Consider the following 23950-nt stretch of genomic DNA (forward strand, 5'->3'; position numbering starts at 1 on the left):
CACTTTGATGATTCAGTCTGTATCTAGCTCTAAGGTTTGTCTAAGACTCAGAAGGATCTCAGGAAAGCACCACTGAGAGACCTCACCTACCATAAAGTTCTTTGGACCTGGCTTCTTGGAGCCTCCTTTGAACACACACTGAATAAACTCCAGTGTGCCCTTGAGGAATCTCAGAGGGCTACAGCTGGAAAAAGCCTTATTTAGATCACTTAACCAGCATCCTGAAAGGATGAGAACACGGAGTCACAAGCAATTGAAATAACTTGCCTAAGACACCATGGCTAGCTTAATGATGGAACCCAGAGATGACAATCTCCTTGCTCTTCATGGAGTTCCCAGATCTGTATCTCACACTATGGAGCACATGACGCAATGATAAGCCATCTTCACTATGCACCCCTGGGATGTACTTACAACTCCCACTAAGCAGAAAAATTAGAGAAAACAGGCCTTCTTCAGACTTGCAGCTGTGTTTCCAGTGGGTAAAACAATGTCATGGTTAAAGGCTAGAATAGGGGAGGGACTGGCAAGGGAGCAGAATCAAGTGACAGACTTCCAGTTGGCAACAGGCTCAGGCCTGTTGGCCAGGAGCCATCCAAATGTCCCACATCCCTGTCTAGAGCAGCCAGGGTACTGAGCTGCCAGCTAGTCTAGGAAACTAGCAAGGCTGTTGCCTCTCTGGAATGGAGTAAGTTGCCTGGTCCCACCCAGCCTAAGCTGAAAAGAGTCCCTACATCAATTGGAGAAAAAAGGGAGAAAGCTGGCTGGAGGAGGATTGGGTACTTATCTGTATCTCCAGTGTCTTGCATAAAATAGGTGCTCAAAATATTTTTATTTGAATAGAATAACTAATTAGAGCCAGAATTTTGTTACCAGTCTACCTTAGGCAAAACATTTCTCTCTTCTGAGCCTCAATTTCCAACTCTTGTCAAGTAGAAATGCTAATAATGATCCTTGCATTATTGTTCTGGGATTGAAATGAGATTCTGTATGCGAACGCCATTTGGGAACTCCAAAGCACTCTAAAATACAAAGGATAAATGACCGGAAAACTGCTTCCATATGGAAACTTCTCAAATAGGCCTGGAGCCAATTTATTGACATTCTACTATTCCACAAAATGTATGCAGTTGGAGTTGTAAGAATACAGGCATGTCTATTATAATGTGATACAGCCATTCCTGAAAGCAACCTCATGTTTTCTACAAAGTCACGTGTCAAAAAACAGAGCTTGTGGTAAAAATAGATTTGGAGCAGCCTACTCAAAACCTACACAACTTTTTAGCCAATAACAACCCAAATAAAAATACCAGAATGGTTCTAAAGGCAAGGTAAATTCCTAACAAATAGGGGTTCCTGGGTAGCTCAGTCAGTCAAGTATCCAACTCTTCTTTTATTTTTTTAATTTTATTTTTTATTTTTTAAAATTTACATCCAAATTAGTTAGCATATAGTGCAACAGTGATTTCAGGAATTGATTCCTTAATGCCCCTTACCCATTTAGCCCATCCCCCCTCCCACAACCCCTCCAGTAATCCTCAGTTTGTTGTCCAAATTTATGAGTCTCTTCTGTTTTGTCCCCCTCCCTGTTTTTATGTTATTTTTGTTTCCCTTCCCTTATGTTAATCTGTTTTGTCTCTTAAAGTCCTCATATGAGTGAAGTCATAGGATTTTTGTCTTTCTCTGACTAATTTCACTTAGCAAAATACCCTCCAGTCCATCCACATAGTTGCAAATGGCAAGATTTCATTCTTTTTGATTGCCGAGTAGTACTCCATTGTATACATATACCATATCTTCTTTATCCATTCATCCATCGATGGCCTCTTGGGCTCTTTCCATACTTTGGCTATGTTGATAGTGCTGCTATAAACATGGGGGGGGGGCATGTGTCCCTTCGAAACAGCACACCTGTATCCCGTGGATAAATGCCTAGTAGTGCGATTGCTGGATCATAGGGTAGTTCTATTTTTAGTTTTTTGAGGAACCTCCATACTGTTTTCCAGAGTGTCTGCACCAACTTGCATTCCCATCCAACTCTTCTCGATCTTGGCTCAGGTAATGATCTCAGTTCGTGATTGTGGAGTCGAGCCCCGCCATCAGGCTCTGGGCTGACCTGCACAAAGCCCCTTGGGGTTCTCTCTCTCTCCTCTCTCTGCCCCTCCCTCCCTCCCTCCCTCTCTCTCAAAATAAATAAATAAACATTAAAAACATTCCTAACAAATAAATGTTATGCTAATTACAAGGGCTTCAATGGAGGGGCCTAAGAAAATGTTGAGGTTGTAGACTGATGGGGACAAGGGGGAAATTTTCCTATAAAATAAAGAGTAACTGAGTGTGGAGCTGACCATTAATAAGCTCTTCCAAGAAATCACACCTATGGCAAAAGTAAGCCAAGAGGGAGAATGGAAGGAGAATGGATGTGGCAACTTGCTCTGTCCAACTCTAGGACTACTTGGCATTCAGGTGCTGGTACTAAGTGGCATACACATTCAAGGTGCTGGGGAACTTGCATTATAGTGACATGTCTTATAGTGACACCATTGCCTTATTTATCAATGATGTATGAGCTAATGTGCTTAGAGCAAGATGTACCTGAACAAAATAACTTTATTCTTCTTTTAAGAGTTTTAATAGGGCCATTTTCACTCAGAATGTAGGCGGAGGAAGATCAGCCTAAACACCTAAGTTTTTGAATGAAGGTTTCTGGACCTCACAACAGACTTTCCAGTTTGGTCCGTTGGACATACTTTGAGGAACACTGATCCAAACTAAAATCCCTAAGCAGTTTCAAAATGCAAAATAAAGGCAGTCACTTGTAACTTTCATGCTATTGAATACTACCAAAGTTCACTGAACAGAAGTCTTCAAATTCACCAGTGTATATAAATAGACTTTATTTATCAACCAACATTTATTTATTGAATACACATTGATATGCAATTGTTTTCCTGCAATGACTGTAATTGGAGAAGACACACACACACACACACACACACACACACACACACACACACAAAGTAGGCTATCAAAACGAAGGAATATATGTCATGATACAGATGTTAAGGATTACATAGTTAGGCAAGAGTTTCACCTGACCATTGTCCATTAAGAAAGGGCAGAGAATTTCAAACACAACTACCTCAAACAAGGGAAACAAGAAGCATGTAGCAAATATCCTATCAGTATAAGTTCTTGTCACAACCAAGTGAATGAAAACTGAGATAATACTGCAAATTTCTTATTAGTTCTTATCTGATTGATTTTTGGACTCAGCTCAAAATTCAATGATTTAAATGTTTTTCTGTGGCAGGGCTCACCAATTATCATCAAACGTCTATGTGCTCCTCCATATTTGCCAGACTTTCTTGCACTTAGGTGGCAGCCATGCAGGCCATTTCTGGTCAATGAATGCTAAGCAGAAGTGATAATGTGTCACCTCCCACCAAGGCAGTGCTGTTTCCTCCCTACACCTCTCTCTTCTCTTTTGCTGTGATCTTAGAGGTATGTGTTCCCGATAGCATGGTACAAGATTGAGTGGGACCATCCAACCCACACTGGACTGAGACATATGGAAGAAATAAAGTCACTGCTAAGCCACTGATATTTTGGGGTCTTCTGACAGCTAACTGTGTTCACCCTGTTGTTACTCTTGCATAGAGCTTCTGATTACTAGATACTCTCAAAATACAATGTAATTAGAATTTATAAAATTAGAATTAGAATCTCTAAGTGATGAGAGATTGGATGCCCTTCTAATGTGCATGTAAATGCTGAATGCTTTATTAAGACACTGAAGACTGAGTTGGTTTCTTATATTATTATGGAAAAAAAAAATGCAGTGGCCTTCTCTGATTCTTAAAATTCTCTAATGGTCTAGGCATTTTATTACTTTCAATTTCTGCCTGGAGAAGGGAATCATGCAAAAAACATTCTTAAAAGGCATTGTTTAAGGTGAATGTGGGAAATAGTTATAAGACACCAAGGTCTAAACCTAACCAGTTTAATCTCTGCAGGAAATTCCTTAGGACACAATGGCTCAGATGCTGTCAGGTAAGCCACCCTTGAATGCCCTTCCCAGGAAATTCACAAAATATTCTTGTGCGGCAGAAGGAAATCCTGTGCTGGATGTTCATGTAATGGGTTTGAGTACAATTTCAAAATTTGTCTACCACAGAAAAATAATAAAGCCTACTGTGCATACACATATGGCTCTATGTTAGAACTTCAAAAAATACTAGTGAAATGATAGCTGATTACAATGTGATTTACCTACTAGCATCTCAATTGCATATACTTAGAAAACCACACTATTTTTTTAAACTGAGCCAGTTATGATGCTAAAGGAATAAGTGTATATACTAAGGTTATTTTTATGCAACTGTTGATTAATAACTTATGAATATATATTCATAACTTTTTCCCATCAATAAGATATCTGAATTACACCTAATTAGTAAGTATACTCTGTATCATGCCCTAGGCCAGAGGTCAGCAAACTGTCCTATGAGCCAAATGCCACACATCATCGATTTTTGTAAATGAAGTTTTGTTGGAACACAGCCATGCCCTTTAGTTTACTATTATCTATGGCTGCTTTTGCGCTACAATGGCAGAGTTAAGTAATCACTAAAGAGACTGTTTCCTGCAAAGACTAACAAATTTACTATCTTGACCCCTTACAGAAAAAGAGGTTGTTGACGTCTGCTATAAATAAAGCTGAAACATTTTATAATGTAAATAGTACAGTTTGCATATTTACAAATATTTTCTATATTCATGTTTGTACAGCTTAATCTCCTATACTTAAACAAATCAAAGGCAAAGAAGTAGGGTAAGATTCTGTCAGATGAAGTAAATGCTATTCTGGCTTTGCATTGCTTTTGATCTTTGGTGCATTAAAGCACAATTGCATATTTCTGCAGATTTCTATTATTAGCCTAAAATGATATCTTCCTTCTCAAACCATTTTAGTTTCTTTGAGAAAAAGATAATCCCTGTTTGGTCAGGACATAAAAACTTTAAGGCTCGTTTTGTATTTAACTAAAGAAGCAGCTCTAACAAAGCTTGTGACTCAACCCCCCTATAGCCACAGATTTAACATTTATTGAACATCTACTATGTGAACTGAGTGCTTACATAGTTTCCATAATTTAATCATCCCCAGATTTCCGGGTGGTATTACCCTCACTTTTCAGATGAGGCTCACAATAGCTTAGTGATGCCCAAGGTCACAAAATCACTTAGTTTCGGAATCCAGGTTTAGACATGGTTCTTCTGAAACCAAGTGCACAGCAATTTTAATCTCCCCCGACCTTCAGCAATTCTGGCATATTAAACTCTGATTGACGTTTACAAAATGTAAGAAGGCCAAGTAAGGGAAAACGAGTTTTGAAAAGATTAGCATCTTATGAATCAGACTAAATGTTTAATGGAAAAAATTCCACAGACATGATTTGTTAGGGGGTAGTATTTTAAAGCTTTAGGATGTGTTAGGTTTGAGAGAGATTTTAAACTGTTCTAAATTGATTCCACCCCAAGTGTTTGTATCTCTTTTTGCGTTTAGGGTGCCAGTTCCGTCCAAAGAGAGGAACCCAGCTGCTAGGTGACGCTACTTGAAAACATTATTTCGAAGAAAACCCCCATCTGCTGTAGCCAGTGATAATACATATATTTACTATTATTATTTTTCCTGTGATTTAGAATAAAAGTGAAAAGACCTGAGAAGGAGTAAACATTGTTCAGAAATATGGAGTATTAGAAAAGAACTTTGCTATATCTCTAGGAGTGTTATGCCTTCAAGACTCTAGGAGGTGAGGTGCAAGGCAAGGTTCTGAGGACCTGCTCCTCCATTCTGTGCATGGCCAAGTGGTGCTCCATTACCAGGACCCTAGTCCCTAAGAAAAGAATGACAGAAGAATGACAGGGACCCTGGTCCCTAAGAGAAGAAGAGAAGAATGGCTGATGATAGGCCTACTTAACTCTCTTTCAGCTCTTTTTGTTTAATATGTGAAATTTATTGTCAAATTGGTTGCCATACAACACCCAGTGCTCATCCCAAAAGATGCCCTCTTCAATACCCATCACCCACCCTCCCCTCCGTCCCACCCCCCATCAACCCTCAGTTTGTTCTCAGTTTTTAAGAGTCTCTTGTGCTTTGGCTCTCTCCCACTCTAACCTCTTTTTATATTTTTTTCTTTTTATTTGTTTTTATTTTTTTATTTTTCTTTCAGCTCTTAATTGCTTACCTAATTCATGGAACGGTCCATTCAATAGACCACCCCCCCACCCCCGCCATTCTCTCTCTATGAATGACAGTTTCTAGTCTGTTTATGTGGGGTGGGAGGCAATATGAAAAGTCTATACCATGGCTCAGGTACAATTCTTTTAGATTAATAGAAATAAACACTAACTTCATGGTTTAAGCTCCCACATATGAGTGGCTGACATGTTTAACTGTCTGTAAGACATCACTGATTTTCATTTTTCCTATAAAGAAATTGTCTTTACTTGAAAGCAAGGTATCTGTTTTTGTTTCTGCTGGCAGATTGATTTCCTTTCAGAACTGAAAATGTGCTCAGTGTCCATGGATATTTATTGAGTCCCAAGGAGATACATTTTAGGTACACCACACAAAACAGGTAAACTGTCTTCAGCATTTACTCTGGACCAAGCATTATAAAAAGTGTCAATAACCTCACTTAATTTTCAGAAAACCCTATTAGGTTAGCACTTAGTTTGCAGGTGAGGAAACTGAAGTCAGTCACTGAAGTAGTGAGTATTAGAGATACTAAACCTTGGAGTTTTCACCCCTAACCACTCCTTAATATGTCTCCCTATTATATGTTATTCCTGCTCTTACAAAGTTGTGGCGACTTAGTTTCCATTTAGTGGTACATTAAAAAAATTTTTTTCAATGTTTATTTTTGAGAGACGGAGTGAGCGGAGGAGGGGCAGAGACAGAGACAGTTAATCCAAAGGAGGCTCCAGGCTCTGAGCTGTCAGCACAGAGCTGGAGGTGGGGCTGGAACTCATGAACTGTGAGATCATGACCTGAGCCAAAGTTGGACGTTTAATGGACTGAGACACTCAGGCGCCCCTATTTAGTGATAAATTTAAAATTAATCCTCAATTTGTCAAGAGTATAAGCCCACTTGTAATTAGTAATTTTATTTTGTAGGAGAACCTCACATTACTAGATTGCATCATTAACATAGCTACTACTGTACAGATGCCTTGCATTGAGAGACCACCTTGGAGTAACAGTCTCAGATGACTGAATTGAGAAAGGTGATGACCTTGTTATTTTAGGATATAAAATTCAGTTGGAAAAGATGATTGCTAAGCAGACATTTATTTACATTCAAAGCTATTTTTGAAAGCTTTAGATCAGTATTTCCCAAACACAGAAGAAGAGATCAGCCCCTGTCCGTTCTTCCAAAAAATGCTCGAAAACTAGAGCTAAGACCAATCCTGGACAGGAATATACTTACCAGTGCTTCTCCCAACATCCACCCAAACAAGGATCTCTTCTACCCAAGCCAGCCGTGGCCAGCGGTGCTAAAGGGATGAACATGAGAGTGCAGGGTTGTTGGGACACCCAGTTAAATTTGAATTTCAGATAACCGATGAATAGTTCGTGCAATGCAAGCACATTGCATTTGTGAATTTTAGAGTAAGTATGTCTCATTCAATGTTCTGCCTACTCCCTAAGTCTGGCAATCTTAGAAAGGTAGAAGATGATGCGTGTTTTATATTTTTGATTTTGGCTCACCTCCGAGTTTAGCGTTAACTGTAGGACAGTAAAGAACCTGTTCTTTTAAATTTTTGTGACCTACTCTCCTTAGTATTTGGTGCCTAACATGAAATCTGGATGTATTTGGTAACTCCTCCTCTTCCATGGTTGAATTTTGACAGCTGGGTTGTAAAACACTGTGAAGGCTAAGGGCAAGTGTGTGTTGGAGGTAGGGAGGTAAAACATCACCGTTCTCTTTCCTGGATTCCATTTCCGTCCAGAACCAAATATTAGCTAGGGGAACACAAAGAGGTGTAAGTGGCCTGAGGTGATCTCGAGAACACCTGGGACTATACAGGTCAAGCATTCTCTGAGTCTCTTGTACTTCCATCATGCCTCAGGACTAATGCTGAATCTTGCTGAGAATTTCCCAGGCTGAAAATTTAGAGAGATTGATTTTGAGTATTTAAATAATTCACCATTTTAAATCTACCAGTAAGGTTTGTATCAGTAAGGCTCACGAATCAGATATCCATGCCAGTATCAGGAGCCCAGGAGAAAACTGAAGTCAAGATTTAGGATAAAAAAAAACAAAGTATGTAAAAGGGGAAAAATGTGTCAATTATACAACTAACTTATATGATTTGGTGATTTTGTTTTCTACGCAGACATGAACCCTGAAAAGGATGCTAAGATTTTCCTATCAAACTGGCATCTTTGTTCTGATGCAGAACATAAGGATTAAAAAATTATCTAACCAGAATGAGTGAACTGGTGATGGAGCCTCAGCCCCAAATCAGACTGACATAGGTTCTAGGCTCAGCACCAGCAAAGGGGCTGCTTATTCCAGCAAGTGGCTGGGCTAGGGTTTGAACAATCCCAGTCTGGCTGCAGGGACTGTATCCCTACCACCAGTATAGCAGTTGCCTTGGTAAGGGATTTACTAGATGTTTGTTCTCTTACTTTCACTGTTCTGCAATGGTTAGTGGATATATTTTTTTTTTTTTTTGGCTCTCAACACACTCTTCCTAGCTGAGGAAAGGGACAGGGTTCCAGGGTACATAGGAGATGGGGATGGAAATGTACAATAGCCCTTTATCCTGCCTTCTGATCCACAGATTGTGGACATGTGACCCGTGAACAACCCATATGTTGTTCCTGTCCACTAGAGATTATTCTCTGAAGCGCTGGTTGAGTTTTAAGTCCAGTGGATTTGTGGTGGCTGTCTGGGGGGTGGCAATTTCATCAGCTGCATTGTCCTACACAGACAATTTCTGTAGCAGGGGTTTGACAGTGGCTTCCTCTCTTTCTTCCTGAGTTTCCTCATCTTCCAAAATCTTCCACTATTATTTACATTATCAGAACTGCTTTCTGTTGTTTGCAACTGACTTAGAAATTGTAAGAGAACTGTGGTTTGTTTTTAACTTATGCGTGGCTGAAATCCCCAGATAAAGCGGAGCACTTGAAGAATGATATTCAAATAATGAATATGTACCATAGGAATTAAGGTGCTTAAATGGAGGAAACACAATACATTGTTTAACCTAAGAATTAGCATTAATTTAACTTGATTGGAAGTACTAATGATGTGTCATGGCTGCTAGAGAACCAGCCCGAGCATCACAGGACTGTATAGCTGCTATGGTTCCTGCAGAGACAGGACTGCCTCACTGGGTAGTTCGCATTCTCTCTATGTGCATAGTGGTAGCCTTGAGGAGTTACCATTCCTGGCATGAACTTCAAAACTGAAACATGCTTTTCTGTGTTCCTCTTCTTTATTGGCTTCTAACAGTTACAAAAGTGAGGTTTTCACCTTCATTGTGCACTAAGGTGGGACATGCATATGTATCTGAAATGGAAGAAATGAAAATATTATGAAGGCCAGGCATGATCTGGCTAGCCCATCTCTTGTTGAGGATAGCTCTGGAGGAAGTGAATCCACTTTTTCTGGTTTTAACACCATTTTTCACAGATGGTAGGGATTTATTATAGGAAAGGACATGAGGCATTTCCTTTGCATTAAACCTCCACAGCTGATCTGGTGCCCAGGTAATACATATGGTAAAAAGATGCAGTAGGAAGGAGGAATTAAACTAAGTTAAATACAGCTCTTAATAATTTCCAGGTATTTTTATTAAATCATATCGCTTATGCCTTGCAACTCAATAAGGAAAGTTTTATCATTTTTCCCATTTTACAGGTTGAAGCTCATAAATCTAAATTTGAGGATCATAAAGATAACATAACTTGCCCAAGGTCACAGAGCTCATCTATGATAAAGATTTTCTAGTTCAGGGCCAATGTTCTGACCACTGCTGCCTGCCAACCGAGTAAAAGAAGACATTCAGGAGGTGGCCCATACTCAGATACCGTTTTCCCAAGTGAGTCTAGCCAACAGTGATATCTTCCTGTTATCAAAAATTTTAGCTTTTACTCTCTGTACAATATGATTTTTCAGTCTTGGTTCTGTCTTACAGAATTCTTGCATCACAAGACTTATAAGTTCCCTCCTTCAATAACTAGGAAGCAGGTTCTCTACTTTTTTGTACCTTCTCCCACTATACCTAACAACATATGCACATGTAAAAGGCATCAATAAATATTCACAAAATGGTCAACATTAGTCCCAATTGTGGATTTATTATAGAAAGTCAATACACAAAGGAATAGATAGATCCCACAATTAGGCACTAAAGCCAAAGAAATCCCCTCATCAACTTTCTGAAGTTGCCTTTTCAGTAGTGGAGATAATTAATCTACAATTTCACAGTTTTCTCTGTGCCCCATGTCTTTTTCTTAGCCAGGCAGCTGACTGGTACTGCGGCCACAGAACATATTAAAGACAACTGGCTTACTTGGTGAATGATGCCTTGGTTTCTCAAGGCTGCAGATAAGAAACACCTGCTGGGGGGCTTTTTCAATGCACGCATGCCTGGGGTCCTTTCCCAAGTATTCTGACTTAATCGTCTTGGGGTGGGACCCAGTCATCAGTGTGATTTTAAAACTCCCTAATTGATTTTGATGGGTAGCCTAGTTTGAGAACCACTGGCCAAACAGAAAGAACATTCCAGAAGAAACAAAGACCTGTGTTTTCTCATTGTCCAGTTCTCTGGGACAGCAAGCAGTTGATAGGGAAGGAAAATAACAAGGAGGAAAGTGGCAGGACTATGCAGCCTGGCATGCCATTGGTATGTCGCAAACTATTCAAAAATATTTGTAAACTTCAAAATTTTTGTGCACCTATTGAAAAAAATGTTTTAAACAACTGTTTCTCCTCTGATGCTCCAGTTTAAAGGCCCCAACAACTTTGAAAATATGGGACTATTTGGCAAAGCATTCCAAATAAATGACCCTCAGCTCTGGAATTTGCTCCTAGAGGCAGCTCTCTTTAGCAGTCAGCCAAACCCAAAATTTGGCAGCTTTTGGAATATGGTGCAAAATAGATTCTTTCTAAACCTGAGAATCACTGAAGATTTATTTTGCTGGAAAGATACAACTTTTAAAAATAACAAGCACTTATTGCTACTGTACTAAGTAGAATCAGAGATCTGCAAGAGTGACTATGAAATCAAGGACCACCTGTCTTTTCTCATTCTATTGATGAGAAAACAGAGGCTCAAAAGAATGAAATGATTTCCTCAAGTCACACAACCTAATGGTAGGGCCTGGGCACATCCTGATCTCCTGACTCACAGGCTAGTTCTCATGTTTGCCCTCCCACAGCCACAGAGTCCTCTGAGATGATTTCTTCTGCCGTGATTCATTTTGGTTATTCACAAATGCAATGTGCTTGCAAATGCTTATATATACTCTTCGGTAACTATAGCAAATAGTATGCAAATTACATTGTAATTTTTAGTATGCAACATCCTTTTCATAGTCTCAACTATAAAATCTGGTTGTACTGCACTCTTGATTCTGACAAAGTTTCTAATTCACCTAGGATATATGTGAACCCATGCATCAAATGTAAATCTAAGAGCTTTAAACCCACAACAAAGCATTACCAAAAGGTCTTGCCTTTCTCTGTATTTCCTGTCTACTCACCCCATTCCCCACTATATTTTGTTGAGACTTAGTGCAAGTATGGGAGTTAGGGATGTGGGTGAAATGATTTCCAGAAAGACAAGAGACATTCTAACACTTAATTAAGCTCTGTTAAGTTCTAGGCAAGGAGTTAGGCACAGAATGAGAAATTTACTATCCAAGTCTCAGTGATAACAGACTAATTATTTTTAAAAATATGACTACATTTAATGAGGTAGATAATTTTGCCTCTCAGCCCTTCCGACTTCCCCACATTCCACATGTTACTCCATTTCCTTTAACCCAGCTGAGAATACCATTGAGACACAAAGGGTCAGAGAACTGTTCCCAGAGTCATTCTTGCTCATATATTGTTCTTTTCTCTCATCTGCAGAAAACTTCCTTTCTTTCCACCACACCCCATCCATGTCGGCCACTTAGTGAAATGCACTACTTAAGAGAGAAGTTGTTGCCATTTATTAAGGGAGTTTCCTGAATTTTTAGCTGAGGATAAAATGCTGAATAAAGACTCTAGCGGGTCTTCCTACTGTCCGGTCTCTGGGCCCTCCCCGCAAGCCCAAGCAAGCTGTCACTTCTTTCTTGACAGCTGGCCCAGCAGTCAGATTTCTTTTCCCTGAGGTAGCTGCCGTCACCCTCTCTCTCCTAGACATCCTCTTTTCCAAGAATGGCTGTGGAGTAGGACATAACGTCCCATGCTCCCCCTCTCACCATCCCTTTCTTTTCTGTTCTCAGAAAAACAAACTCACTTTTCCGGATTAACTGATTTGCTGTTGCTTGTCACAGAGAAACAGGAGATAACAAAAACGTGGAAGATATAAAGGTCCCAGAATCTCAAAGTTGTTTCAATCATAGTCCCTAATCCGTATTTCTCATACCACTTGTACAGTTTTCACTCAGTTTTGAGGTTAGGAGGTGATGTAATCTCCTTCCTCCATGATGTCTCTTCTTCTTAGGTTTGTTGACTCTTCACTATAAATATTTAACATCTAGAGGGCTTAGGGATTACAGGGACCACTACGTTGAAGAAAAAAAAGGTACCAAATAAATTTGAGAGGCTTTCAAAGAGAAATGCTCTCAGTTTCCTTTGCCTCATCTCTCTAGAGAATAATGGAAGATCAATGTGCTTCTGGAATTGATCACTTTAAGTTTAGATAGCAGCTCCTTAGTGAAGCCAGGCTGAGTTAAGAGCACCCTCTGTGCACCTACATTCCTCCACATTTATTCCCGCACCTACTGCGGGCTACAATAGCTTGTTTACCGACTGGCTTTTCTGTACAGGGACTGTGACCTTCTCTACCCACCTCGTATTGCTGGGGGCTAGCAGAGTGCCTGGCACATGGCAGGTACTTAGTAAATGGTTGTCAGAAGAATGAAATGCTTCTCAGAAGAAGAAAGGCAGGAGGCAGAGTCTTTCTCTAGCAGAAGACTCTCCTCCAAAGAGTGAATAACTGAACTTCAAAGCTAAATTTGGGTCTGAATGATGCTGCTGAGAGAGAAATTGCCTTGCCCCAGATGAAGTTATTTGATAAATAAGAAGGGTTTAAAGCATTCTAAGATCCCACTTTGTCCCTTCTCAACCCCAACCACCTTCCAATAAGCATTGGTGACAATAAAAGTGGGTAAGAAATAGGAACAGGATGGATCAAACAGGAATGTGGACCCTATGAAAAACTCCTGTTCATGTGACTTTGAACAAGTTACCAACCTTCTCTGGGCCTCAGTTACATCTATATCATGAAGTGAGTGGGTCAGATGATACATAAGGTTCCTCACAGCATTAACCTTTATGATTGTAAATGATTTAGAGGCATGTCCTGCAATTTTTTTTTTTTTTTTAAATTTTAGAGAGAGGGGGTGGGCAGAGGGAGAGAGAATCATAGCTGAGTATAGAGCCCAACTTGGGACTTGACCCCACGGCCCTGGGATCATGACCTGAGCTGAAATCAAGAGTTGGGTGTTCCACCAACTAAGCCACCCAGGCTCCCCCACCCTTTTTTGCAATGTATTTTCAATCTTCCTCTCCTCCACCTCAAACGCCACCCCCCCCCCCCCCAGTGACTCATACCACTGCCAACAGTACATTTGGAAAAGAAAAAAAAAATACAAATTATGGTCACAGGATCAATGAGGTGAAACACAAGATTAAAATATGTTTTATATTCACAGAGCAATTTTTTACAACAGTGTCAAACAAAAAGTTCTAGTCAATGTTTACACTAGGACTTGATGAAAAATTCCAGACATAAAACTTCTGGAACTTGGACTTGAACTCCGAGGACCTCCCATCTCTGATAAATTTTACAACTAAGATCTATTGGATTAGTTTTCCCTTAACGAGAATTCATCTTTAAAGTCTGGTTATCTGGAATTGTCATTCTAGGTTTAATAGGTAGCTAAAGATTTTTTTTTTAAGTACCACGGTCTTTTAATAATTTTGGAGGAAAATACTTACGGAAGACACTATATTTCCTTGATTTCTTTAACAGAATACACTGAGTGTAATTCAGTGTTTTCCTCCATATGAACATCAGTCGCTATGGCATAGTAATGTCCTCAGGACCCAGTGAGATACTCTAAGCCCTAGACTTTTTTTCTTCTGATGGGGCTTCAGGAGCCACCTGAGCTGTCACTTCCCTGTCAGCTTGGCCACATGTCATCATCTCTCCCTCATATTTAATTTGCTGATTAAAGACAGGGAAAAATTCCTAATTAATTTTTGCACACCCAAGAGTAGCATAGTTCCTGCTACTTAAGATGCTTAGTAAATGCATAAATGAATGAGTGAATTAACATAGGTTTAAAAATGTTTTTAAAAACAAGCTTGCTAAAACTAGGTGTGAAATAATAATAGATGCTAAGTAAAGGCTTCAGGGGCTTGGTTTAATACATAGACTTGCAACAGTTTCTACACACTTTCTGATTCTCATATTCTAGATAGATTGCCATAGGATTGAGTTCCTGGTATTTATGAAGAGATGAAAAATAATTGTGGTAGGTATATAAAAAACAAACTTTGGCCAATAAAATTCAGTGTTATTAAATAGTTTTTCTATTTCTAGGCACATCTGACCTACTCCAAATAGAAAATGAACTGGCATTCTTGCATTTTTTAGGGTATTGCTTGATCAGGCACCTCTTCACACCCACTAGCTATGTGATTTGGGGCAAATGATTTAACCTCTTTTAATTTCAGTTTATCTGAAAATAATGACAAAAATCTTTCTCACAGGACTCTTAAAATAATTAAATAATTTGTTCTAAAGTACTTTGCCGTAACCTGGCCCTTAGTAAACATGTAATACGTTGTCCATTCCTGGATTTGGGACAGTGGAGCCAACCCTGTGCATGGCCAGGCAATGTGTCTGCAAAGACATTTTTCTCTTGTGTTTGCAGCCTGGCAGATATTGCTCTCTCAGGATTGGGTATTCTGAACCTAATGTGGCTCCCTAAACTGAAATAAGCTTTAAGTCCTTTAACTCTCCTACTATATAGAAAACAGGCACATTTCTGTTACACTGGTGTTCTAAGTGATGGTATTTTATTTTTATTTTTTTTAATATATGTAATTTATTGTCAAATTGGTTTCCATACAACACCCAGTGCTCATCCCAAAAGATGCCCTCTTCAATGCCCAAGTGATGGGATTTTAAAGTGGGCAATGTTAAAAGCTGAAGAAAGGGAACTGAAGACAGCACTTCAAGTCCCCACAATTTATCATAAATGTCACAATCTTTAGTAACTGGCACCTTTCCTATATTGATACTACTTATTACAGAATTGAAATATTCACTATCAGGACCAAAAATGATAGCCTCAAATTCATTTGCAACCACAGTATTGCACACAGAAATAGATTTTCCTCGAGTAAATGCAGGATTTTCACCTCAGTTTAAGTGAACAAATTCACAATATCCCAGTTTGCTTCCCAGTATTATTTATCACAACAGAATATACTGACATGTTTCTTAAAATAGAGAAATTAAATACTGCCATATAAATGGACTATCTTACAAATTATTATACTCAGAAATCTAGAAAGCACACTCTAAAATACGGATGAAAATACAGATGGTGATGCTATATATAAAACACCTCCTAAAAAGGAAGAATTCTTGGTATAGAAAGAAAAATGACAAATGAGATTTTATCATTTCTACTTCAGCTTAACAAGTATCTTTTGCCAATGCTTTTCTTCCTCATCTAACTAGCTCCTTACTGAAATCGGCCAATTTATTTTTCATTTTTAGAGAAATTTACCCACTACCTGAAGACTATGTTAAGTAAGTCCTCAGATGCTAAATTCCAAGACCATTACTATAGATCTTATTTCCCAACATCTTAACCAACTGCACTGTTGACTTTCGAGTCTCTTCTAAATAAGGCATCCTTAATACACACAAATATTATACTTGCATCTCAACTCCTTTAGAAACCATCATGAATTTTCAGTAACACTTTTGCACTAAACTTCTAAAGTCCCAGTTGATCAGCAGTACACATAATGTATGAAGAAAATCTCGAAAAGCACTTGTCTAAAATACTAAATCTCTTAGAATCCATACACTGAGGCTCTGCACAAAGCTTAAATATACTGACATCAATATGAAGACAACTTTTATTTAGGGTTCTGAAAACTTTATCTGAAATTGTGATTCATTTTTTAGTTGCCCTTCAAATCCTCACTTTTTGCTCTTCATTACTTGGAAACTCATTTTACTAAAAAATATTTACAAGAAAATTATGGGCAGGTCAAAATCAATTTCTAAAAGAAGCGTAAGTATAAATAAAATGTTGCAAAATTTATGCCACAGTTCTGCCACTTGTGACCTTTTTTGCAGGGAGTAAAAGAGGAAGCATAGTGATGGAAATCAAAGATGCCATGTTAGGACAGGAGCCCAAGGGCTAAGGGTCCAATAGCAGTAACACTGCTACAAACCTGGCCTGAAAGATAGAACTTGGTAATAATTTCTGTGCTATGGTAATCTTGAAAAAAAATATCTTAATAAATCCAACTTTGATCCCCTAACACATCCTTTTTTTAACTGGAAATTTCATATACTAAATCTGTAAATGAATGTATATTAAGACCCACTTAAAAATCATATACAAAAGTAATTTGGCTTTAGCCCCCAAATTTAGAATTTTTATCTTAAGAACTTTTAAAACTCAACTTCTATGAAATCAACACTTTGGCTCTTCTATGTGTATATCTCTAGAATACTACAGAGTGCAATAGGAGAAAAAAGGATTATTTGACCATATTATTGAAATACAGGAAACACCTCTGCTTTGAATGATTTCAATAGATACTGGAGTCAAGGAGCATTTATTTAAAGAGATTAAATATCTATTTGCCTATGCTTTTGTCTCTGGCCTTTTTTTCCTAGCTTTACTAATTTCTGTTAGCTCACTTTTTTTTTCTCTGATTTCAGGTTTACTTATACGCTGACAAATCCTGTAACATTAACCTCAGCCAACTGCTTTTTCCTGAACTTTAGACCTGTGAGCACAATTAACTAAGGGACCTTCTTAATTAAGGGACTGAATGAATTCATTCAGTCATTCATTTACCCCCCAAGTTTTTGAGCCTCTGCTGTGTGTTAGAGAGCATTCTTAGCATTAGAATGAACCTAACAGACAATAGTCTCTGTCCTCATGGAGCTTACATGATAGACATATAAGAAAACTAAGTGAAATAAGCATTATAGAAAAGAATAAGATAAAGGGCTTGGAAGAAAATCCTGGAGAAGTTATCTTTTTTTTTTTTTAAAGACTAGCTTGGAAGATCTCACTGAGATGACATTTTAGCAAAAACCTGAAGGGAGTGAGGATGTGAGCATCCAGGAGCATTTTAGATGTCCTGCAGCCACCTTCTAGATTCAAAACAGAACTGTTTTTCCGTGCAAGCTAGGCTTTCTTCCTAGATTTCCTGTTTTTGTTTTGTTTTGTTTTAATTTTGCCATTATTGCTCTTACATTAAAAAAAAAAAAAAAGTTTGACTTACCCCTACAGTCTACTCTTCAACTCTGAACAACTGCAGCCCATGTCCTTTTGATACTAACTCTTCATATTGCCTACTGACTTCTTCTCATTCCTTATTTCACAGATTATTGTTACTGTCGTTGTTCACACCAACATTGTTTTCCCTGGGGATTTTTCTACTATGCATTCTCTTAACCAGTCTTCTTGCCTCTTCCAATTCATCCTTGATACTGCTGAACAGTTACATTTCTGAAATGCAAAGTTTACCATGCCATTCTCCTGCCTAAACTTTTCAGTGGTTTCTCATTATTGTCAAACCCACTCTTTATTGTGGCATGGAGGGTCTAATGTGATTAGCACACTTACCGTTCTCCTCTTTCTGATAACCTCTCCAGGTTTCTTCTCACTATTTTAGGTAAAGTTACTGGCTCTAGTTCTATAAAGTTCATCTAGTTCTATAAAGGGGAAAGTGACCCCTTCCAACACTGTGCCCTCTTACAGTTTCTATGTTACCTTTGTAACAGTGATTTGTTTACATGTTGTCTTTCCTAAACCCAGCTAAGTGCTTGGATCAAAGTAGGCACTAAAAACAAATGGATAAAATTAAATGTATCACCCTCAATGACTGGTGTAATATAAATATAGATGCTCCATTTCTAAGCTCTGACCATAGGCAAAAGGGTTTCTTTCTCCTCAAACCCTCAGAATCACCTCAGAAACCCCTATTCAACATGCAATTCAACATATTCTGGAACTGAACACAAACATTCCATCTTATTTGCTTGGGAAACCATCGGATTTAAAAGCACAATACTTCTTTCCCAACTAACAGCTTTACTTTGGGGAATTCACATATATATAATTCATCTGTGTACTTTTATTTTTAGCAATGAAGAATATTTCAGTTCCAGAAATACATGAATTGCAGAAATTATGGGTCACTTTTGTTAAAGATAATTAGAGGTTAAGAGAACTGGTCACAGGGATTAAAAAAGGAAAATAAAATTAATAACAAAATAGGTAGAGATAAAGGAAAATTAGCTTTACAAAGCGACTCTAATGACATCTGGGAGGGAAAAGATCCAACTTGTATGTAAGAGGGTAATGAAAATGAAATCCAGAATCAATAATCTAGATATAAAATTAGCAAAATACTTAACATATAAATGGGGGACCAGGAATAGCAGAATAAACTTGATATATATCATATCTAGAGTAAAATGAAACATTCTGCAAACTTATTTATTGTGTCCAGGAGGGACAGCAAATCTTTGCTTATAAGTGCCTGATGGTAAAAGGAAATTTACAGTACAAAATTTCATTGAAAGGTATGTTTCCATTTGTAACCAGTTATTCCCTGTTAATGAATAGCAATTAGAATTAAACTACTATATATGATTTCCAAGACTTATCATTCATTTTGTTTAGAGATTAGTAACAAATAAATTATAATTAATTTTTAAATTCTATATGCTATCACTACTTTTTTCACTTCCACAAAGCCCATTTATTTTATTAAGATAAACAAAAAAGTTTTACTGCTTAGTACATATACTATCACTATTTTGATAGTTCACCCTATACGTATATGTTTATATTCTTGATAATGGTATAAAATGTAACTTTTAAAAAATAGAAATTTTTGAAGATATTTTAAGCACTTTACAGACAAAAATACATGCTTTTATTTTGAAAAGTCTTATTGATAGTTAAGCTGAATATTGGCCAATTAACTCTCTTGAAAGACCTTGAAACTCAAATGTTTTAAAAACAAAAACAAAAACAAAACAAAACAAAATTCAAATGTTTTTCTCCGTATCTGGCAACCCCAGCCATAGATTTATTAGTACAGGGAGAATAAACTATTGCCTATGTTTTTCAGATTGTATTATACACAGTAATCAACTGGAGATGTTAAAATACAGATTGAAACTCACAAGGTCCAGGGTAGGTCCTGGACTCTAGTTTCCCACAAGCTCTCAGGGTCCTGGGTCCAGTCTGCTGGTGGTCCATAGACCAATAGCAAGACATGAATCAATGGTTCTCAGCATTGATACCCAATGGAATCACCTGGGGATTAAATCAAAACAAAACACAACAAAACAAAACATCACTTCTAGGGGTGAAGGTTATTTAGCCTGGGATCCAGTCTGGGTATTGAGTTTCAAAAGCTCTCAAGATCAGGCTAACAACCAGCTAGTTTGAGAACCTATGACCTAAAATGTATTGGTCAGATTTATGGGTAGGTTTTATTTCTCCTGATTTCTATCATTGTAGATAACAGACCTAGGAATAACCAATACTGCATAGATTATGAGAGTAATATATGCCCCAAATCTTTAAATTCTTACTGAGAATATGAGTCATTATCAGACATTAAATAAGACATTAAAAGTCTTAGCAATTTCATTTCTATACTACCAAATGATTTAATAACATGTTTTTCATATATTTTAAAGTTAAATATCCACTGACATAATCACAATCCAAATTATTTTTAGATTAGGAGGTAGATATGTAACAACGTAATTTTAAAGTACATGGAGGTGTCTATTCCTAATTACAGATAAAAAAAAAAAAAGCTCACATTAGTCAGAAATTATGAAAAAATCCCAACCTGGGATCTATCCCAGGAGAAAGGCCTAGAGACAAAAAGGACAAGCAACAATTCACTTAGTATCTGTACTTGAAGTAGATACCCATCAGTTGCAAACTGAATTATCATTTTTTCTTTATAGTGACTTTCCTAATTATTTTGCTAAGGCTGAGGTTTGTAAAAGGTCAGGATGCAATTACACTCCAGGGCCCCCTTCCTAACTCTTAAAAATGCGCATCAAAGACACTTAATGAAAATAATACTTTAAAGTCAGGTATTTGCAGAAATTCCATCATTACAGTAAAAAGTATTGGACTACAAGTCAGCTACCACATACTACTAAAGATGTGACTTAACCAAACTTTCTGAACAGGTGTTCTCACCCCAACTTAAGGTCTAGGGAAAGTCCAATAAGAATGTGCAAGCACAGACTAATGCCACATAGAAATATAAGATAGCACTATGCATATTTATGATAAGCCAACTAAATACATAGTGTGGTAGCGCAAAGAAATGGGAGTCTAGACTGGGGACTACTTTCAGCTTTGGCACTAATTAGCCACATAACAAGTAAATCACACACTTTAATTGCATTTTAAAAATAAAAATACTTCGAATAGCTTATCTTGAAATCCCTAGCAGGTCAAAGTGCTATGATCCCAAAATAACTACGTGGTCCTCCAAAGCAAATATTAATTGTAACAACAACAACAACAAAAATTCACCAAGAGCTTAACAAGTTTCTTAAGAAAAATACCATTTTAAATTTGTTTTCTAGAAAAGTCTACAATTATTTGGCCATCACTTAAAACAGCAAATTTAAAACTTAGAAAAGTGCAAAAAAGGATCATTAAACAGTGCAAGAGCACTATATAGAATTAAGATAAACAGTGTAGCTGAGGATAATGAAATACTAAACAGCTTTTCCTAAAGGACAAGGGAAAAACATCTGGGATTTTATGATCTATCCCAAAGAATATATAGGTACTCTTATTAAATACACAAAATGCTTTTTGAGCACTGCAAATAACTCACAGTTTCTATATAAATTATCCTATTTAATAAAGATGGTAGTACGTGGAGATTATTTCCTTTTAATTTATTGTTTGGTTTGAATACATGTCCTGCCAATCACACAATACCTAGTGTGACCAAATACATGAGAAATTCCTGTAAGAATCACAAAGTGCCTTGCAGCTTTCTGCCAGGATGCTAAGGAAATGTAACAATGGAGACACAGATTGTCTAAGTTAGAAGTTCCAATCATTAATCTTCCTCAGAACTGGAATCATCCTCTTGGTCAGAGAGTTCAGGGACAGGGAAGCGGAGAATGGCAGCCACTCCAGTCAACTGACTGAGCTGTTCTCCAGATACATGAAGACTAGAGAATATCCTAACAGTGCCCGCATTCTCTTTCACACTGTCCACCAGCTTCACATATCGGCTCCGTGTGGCTACATCCTGGTGCCTGAAAAGCTCATCACTGATGAGCAATGTGTCGATTGCCATAGCCTCATTGGCCTTCTCTACCTGCTTGAGTCCATAAAAAGCTCGGTCAGGTTCATGTTGTAACATTTTATAGAAGTCATCCAAAGCCTTTACTTCCCCAGCGGCTTTAGTGTCTGAAAGGCGGCTAGCTACAGAAGGGTCACAAAGGGCCTCTTTCAGGGAGTACTTGTGTCCAGAGGAGGCATGTACCTGGAATCACAATTATGAAAGTTAGGCAAAACAATCTTAGAGGACCCATTAATCAGCTTGCAATGACCTAAAGCCAAAAGCACTAATAAAACTTTATTAAGTTTGAGAACTTAAAGCAAAGTTTACTATGTAAATACCCTATTTAACAATTCTCTTTTTCATTTCATTAGCTTGCTTACAATCACAGTCCAGTAAACACTTTCTCCTCTTGTACTTTTCCCAGTCCTAAAACCTAAGAGTAGTTTATACAAATCCCTCTGCCCATTCTTAATTACCCTTGGATAAGACTGTTTTACCTGAAGGAATTTGGACCGGTTTTCCAGGAGCACTTTGTTGTCGGTCTTCACTGCTTGTTGAAACATGTAGTCGCAGAACTGCTCCCTGACGAATCCTGGGCTGGCCACCAGGATGCACTTCACAACATCAAAGTTTATGTGGCGCTGGATACCCTGGACCACCTGTTCGTAGAATCGCTCCAAGGCCCGGTCATGCTGGGAACAGTTGCCTTTCCGTTTCCTAGGGATGTTCACCTCCACCTTGGCCCGAGTGAGGGTCATGCTGGGAGTGACTAAGCAGATATGGGCGAGGCCTTCCTGCATGACCACAGCCGCCACATCTGCGCTCCAGGCTGGGTCACAGGCCTGCTCGATGCGCTCCAGAACCACACTGTCCCACTGTTTCTTGGCCAGCGTGAACTGGCGGTTGGGCTCCAGCTCGATGGTGTGGTAAGCCCCCATCTTGACATACTCATTCTCTTGGATGTTGGTCCCCTTAACCCGCAGCTGGCAGGCTTGAGAGTCAAAATCGATGGCCTCCACGCAGAGAGTGAGAGTAGTGCGGACCCGGTTGCTTCCTACGCTGCCCGTGGAAGACTCAGTCTGTACCTTGCGGATGGTGGAGGCACGCAAGCTGTCGCCCACCTGCACTAGATTGTAGGTGTGCCACATGTCCTCAGGTTCTTCGGGGACCAGGGTCACCTGGCCCGCATTGTCTTTCTCAATGTCCTTCCTCACGAGCTTCATGACTTTGGCGGGGATTCGCAGGCAGAACAAGAGGAAATGAGGGGGTACCCGGTGGGAAAGGGGCAGGGAGGGAAAGGGAGTCTAGGCCGGGAAGGGGGCGGGGTCTGGTCCCTATAGCCACTGGCCTGACGGGAAAGAAATACTATAGTACCGACTCGAGCGGCCGAGGGGAACACTTACTCTAGCCCTTCTTTTCTTAGTTTCCGGGCGCACGGCACCACACCGGCGCGAGAAACACCGCAGCAAACGCAGTCTTCTCGGTTCCAGCCGCCTGCACGGACCCAGCAGCTGATGCAATGAGCGCGCATGCGTAGCCCGCGTCCCGCCTCCCGGCGCACGTTTTACGTCCCCAAAGAGGAGGCGGGGTGGGGGTGGGGAAATCACAGTTCGCGCGGGCGCAGGCGCACTAAGCGTGAAGCACGTCCGAGGACTAAACCGACGGAGGAACGTGGTTGTAATCTTTGGTGGCAGGTCGTTTAATGCTGAACTTGGACCTCCTAAGTTTTCTCTTCCACAACTGTTTGTGCAGAATCTGAGGAATATGTAGTTCAAATTATTTTTTTCAGCTGCGTGCAACTGCCACTGAACACCTTCTCTTCCCCGGGTAAATCCAGTGTTAAAACTTAACTAAAAGTAAAAGGAATTCTCAAAAGTGCAGACTTGGCCCCACAGTCCTAAAATGTGCTCGGCTTTGCACCTGCCGCACTCAAGCGCTGCACGCCTTTTGGAGCTGGTATTTCCAGAAGCGGTTTCTAAGACGACTGGTCACGGTGGGTGTGGGCTCAGAGCAACGTGCCCAGCTGTTTTCTGCGCTTAGTTACCGTGTCTGCATGATCTGACTAACTCAGATGTTAAAGCACTGACCCCACA

General features: G+C 39.0%; 2 protein-coding genes across 2 annotated transcripts in view; both read right to left on the reverse strand.

Moving 5' to 3' along the window:
* Positions 1-23950, reverse strand: part of ITGA1 (integrin subunit alpha 1) — a 158049-nt gene that overhangs the window by 121596 nt on the left and 12503 nt on the right. The window lies entirely within an intron of this gene.
* PELO (pelota mRNA surveillance and ribosome rescue factor) lies at positions 15379-23351 on the reverse strand. The gene is made up of 2 exons (XM_007076649.3): positions 22355-23351; positions 15379-22058 (listed from the first exon to the last, which is right to left on the reverse strand). The coding sequence occupies exons 1-2, from the start codon at positions 23078-23080 to the stop codon at positions 21627-21629; spliced, it is 1158 nt and encodes a 385-aa protein (XP_007076711.1). The 5' UTR covers positions 23081-23351; the 3' UTR covers positions 15379-21626.

This window comes from Panthera tigris, chromosome A1 (assembly GCF_018350195.1).
Source record: "Panthera tigris isolate Pti1 chromosome A1, P.tigris_Pti1_mat1.1, whole genome shotgun sequence".
NCBI lineage: Eukaryota > Metazoa > Chordata > Mammalia > Carnivora > Felidae > Panthera > Panthera tigris.

Excerpts from the sequence above, each read along its gene's own strand:
- PELO (XM_007076649.3), bottom strand. The coding sequence starts at position 23,080 with ATGAAGCTCGTGAGGAAGGACATTGAGAAAGACAATGCGGGCCAGGTG. Across the intron at positions 22,059-22,354 it reads ACCGGTCCAAATTCCTTCAG|GTACATGCCTCCTCTGGACA; the intron begins GTAAAACAGTCT and ends TTGTGATTCCAG.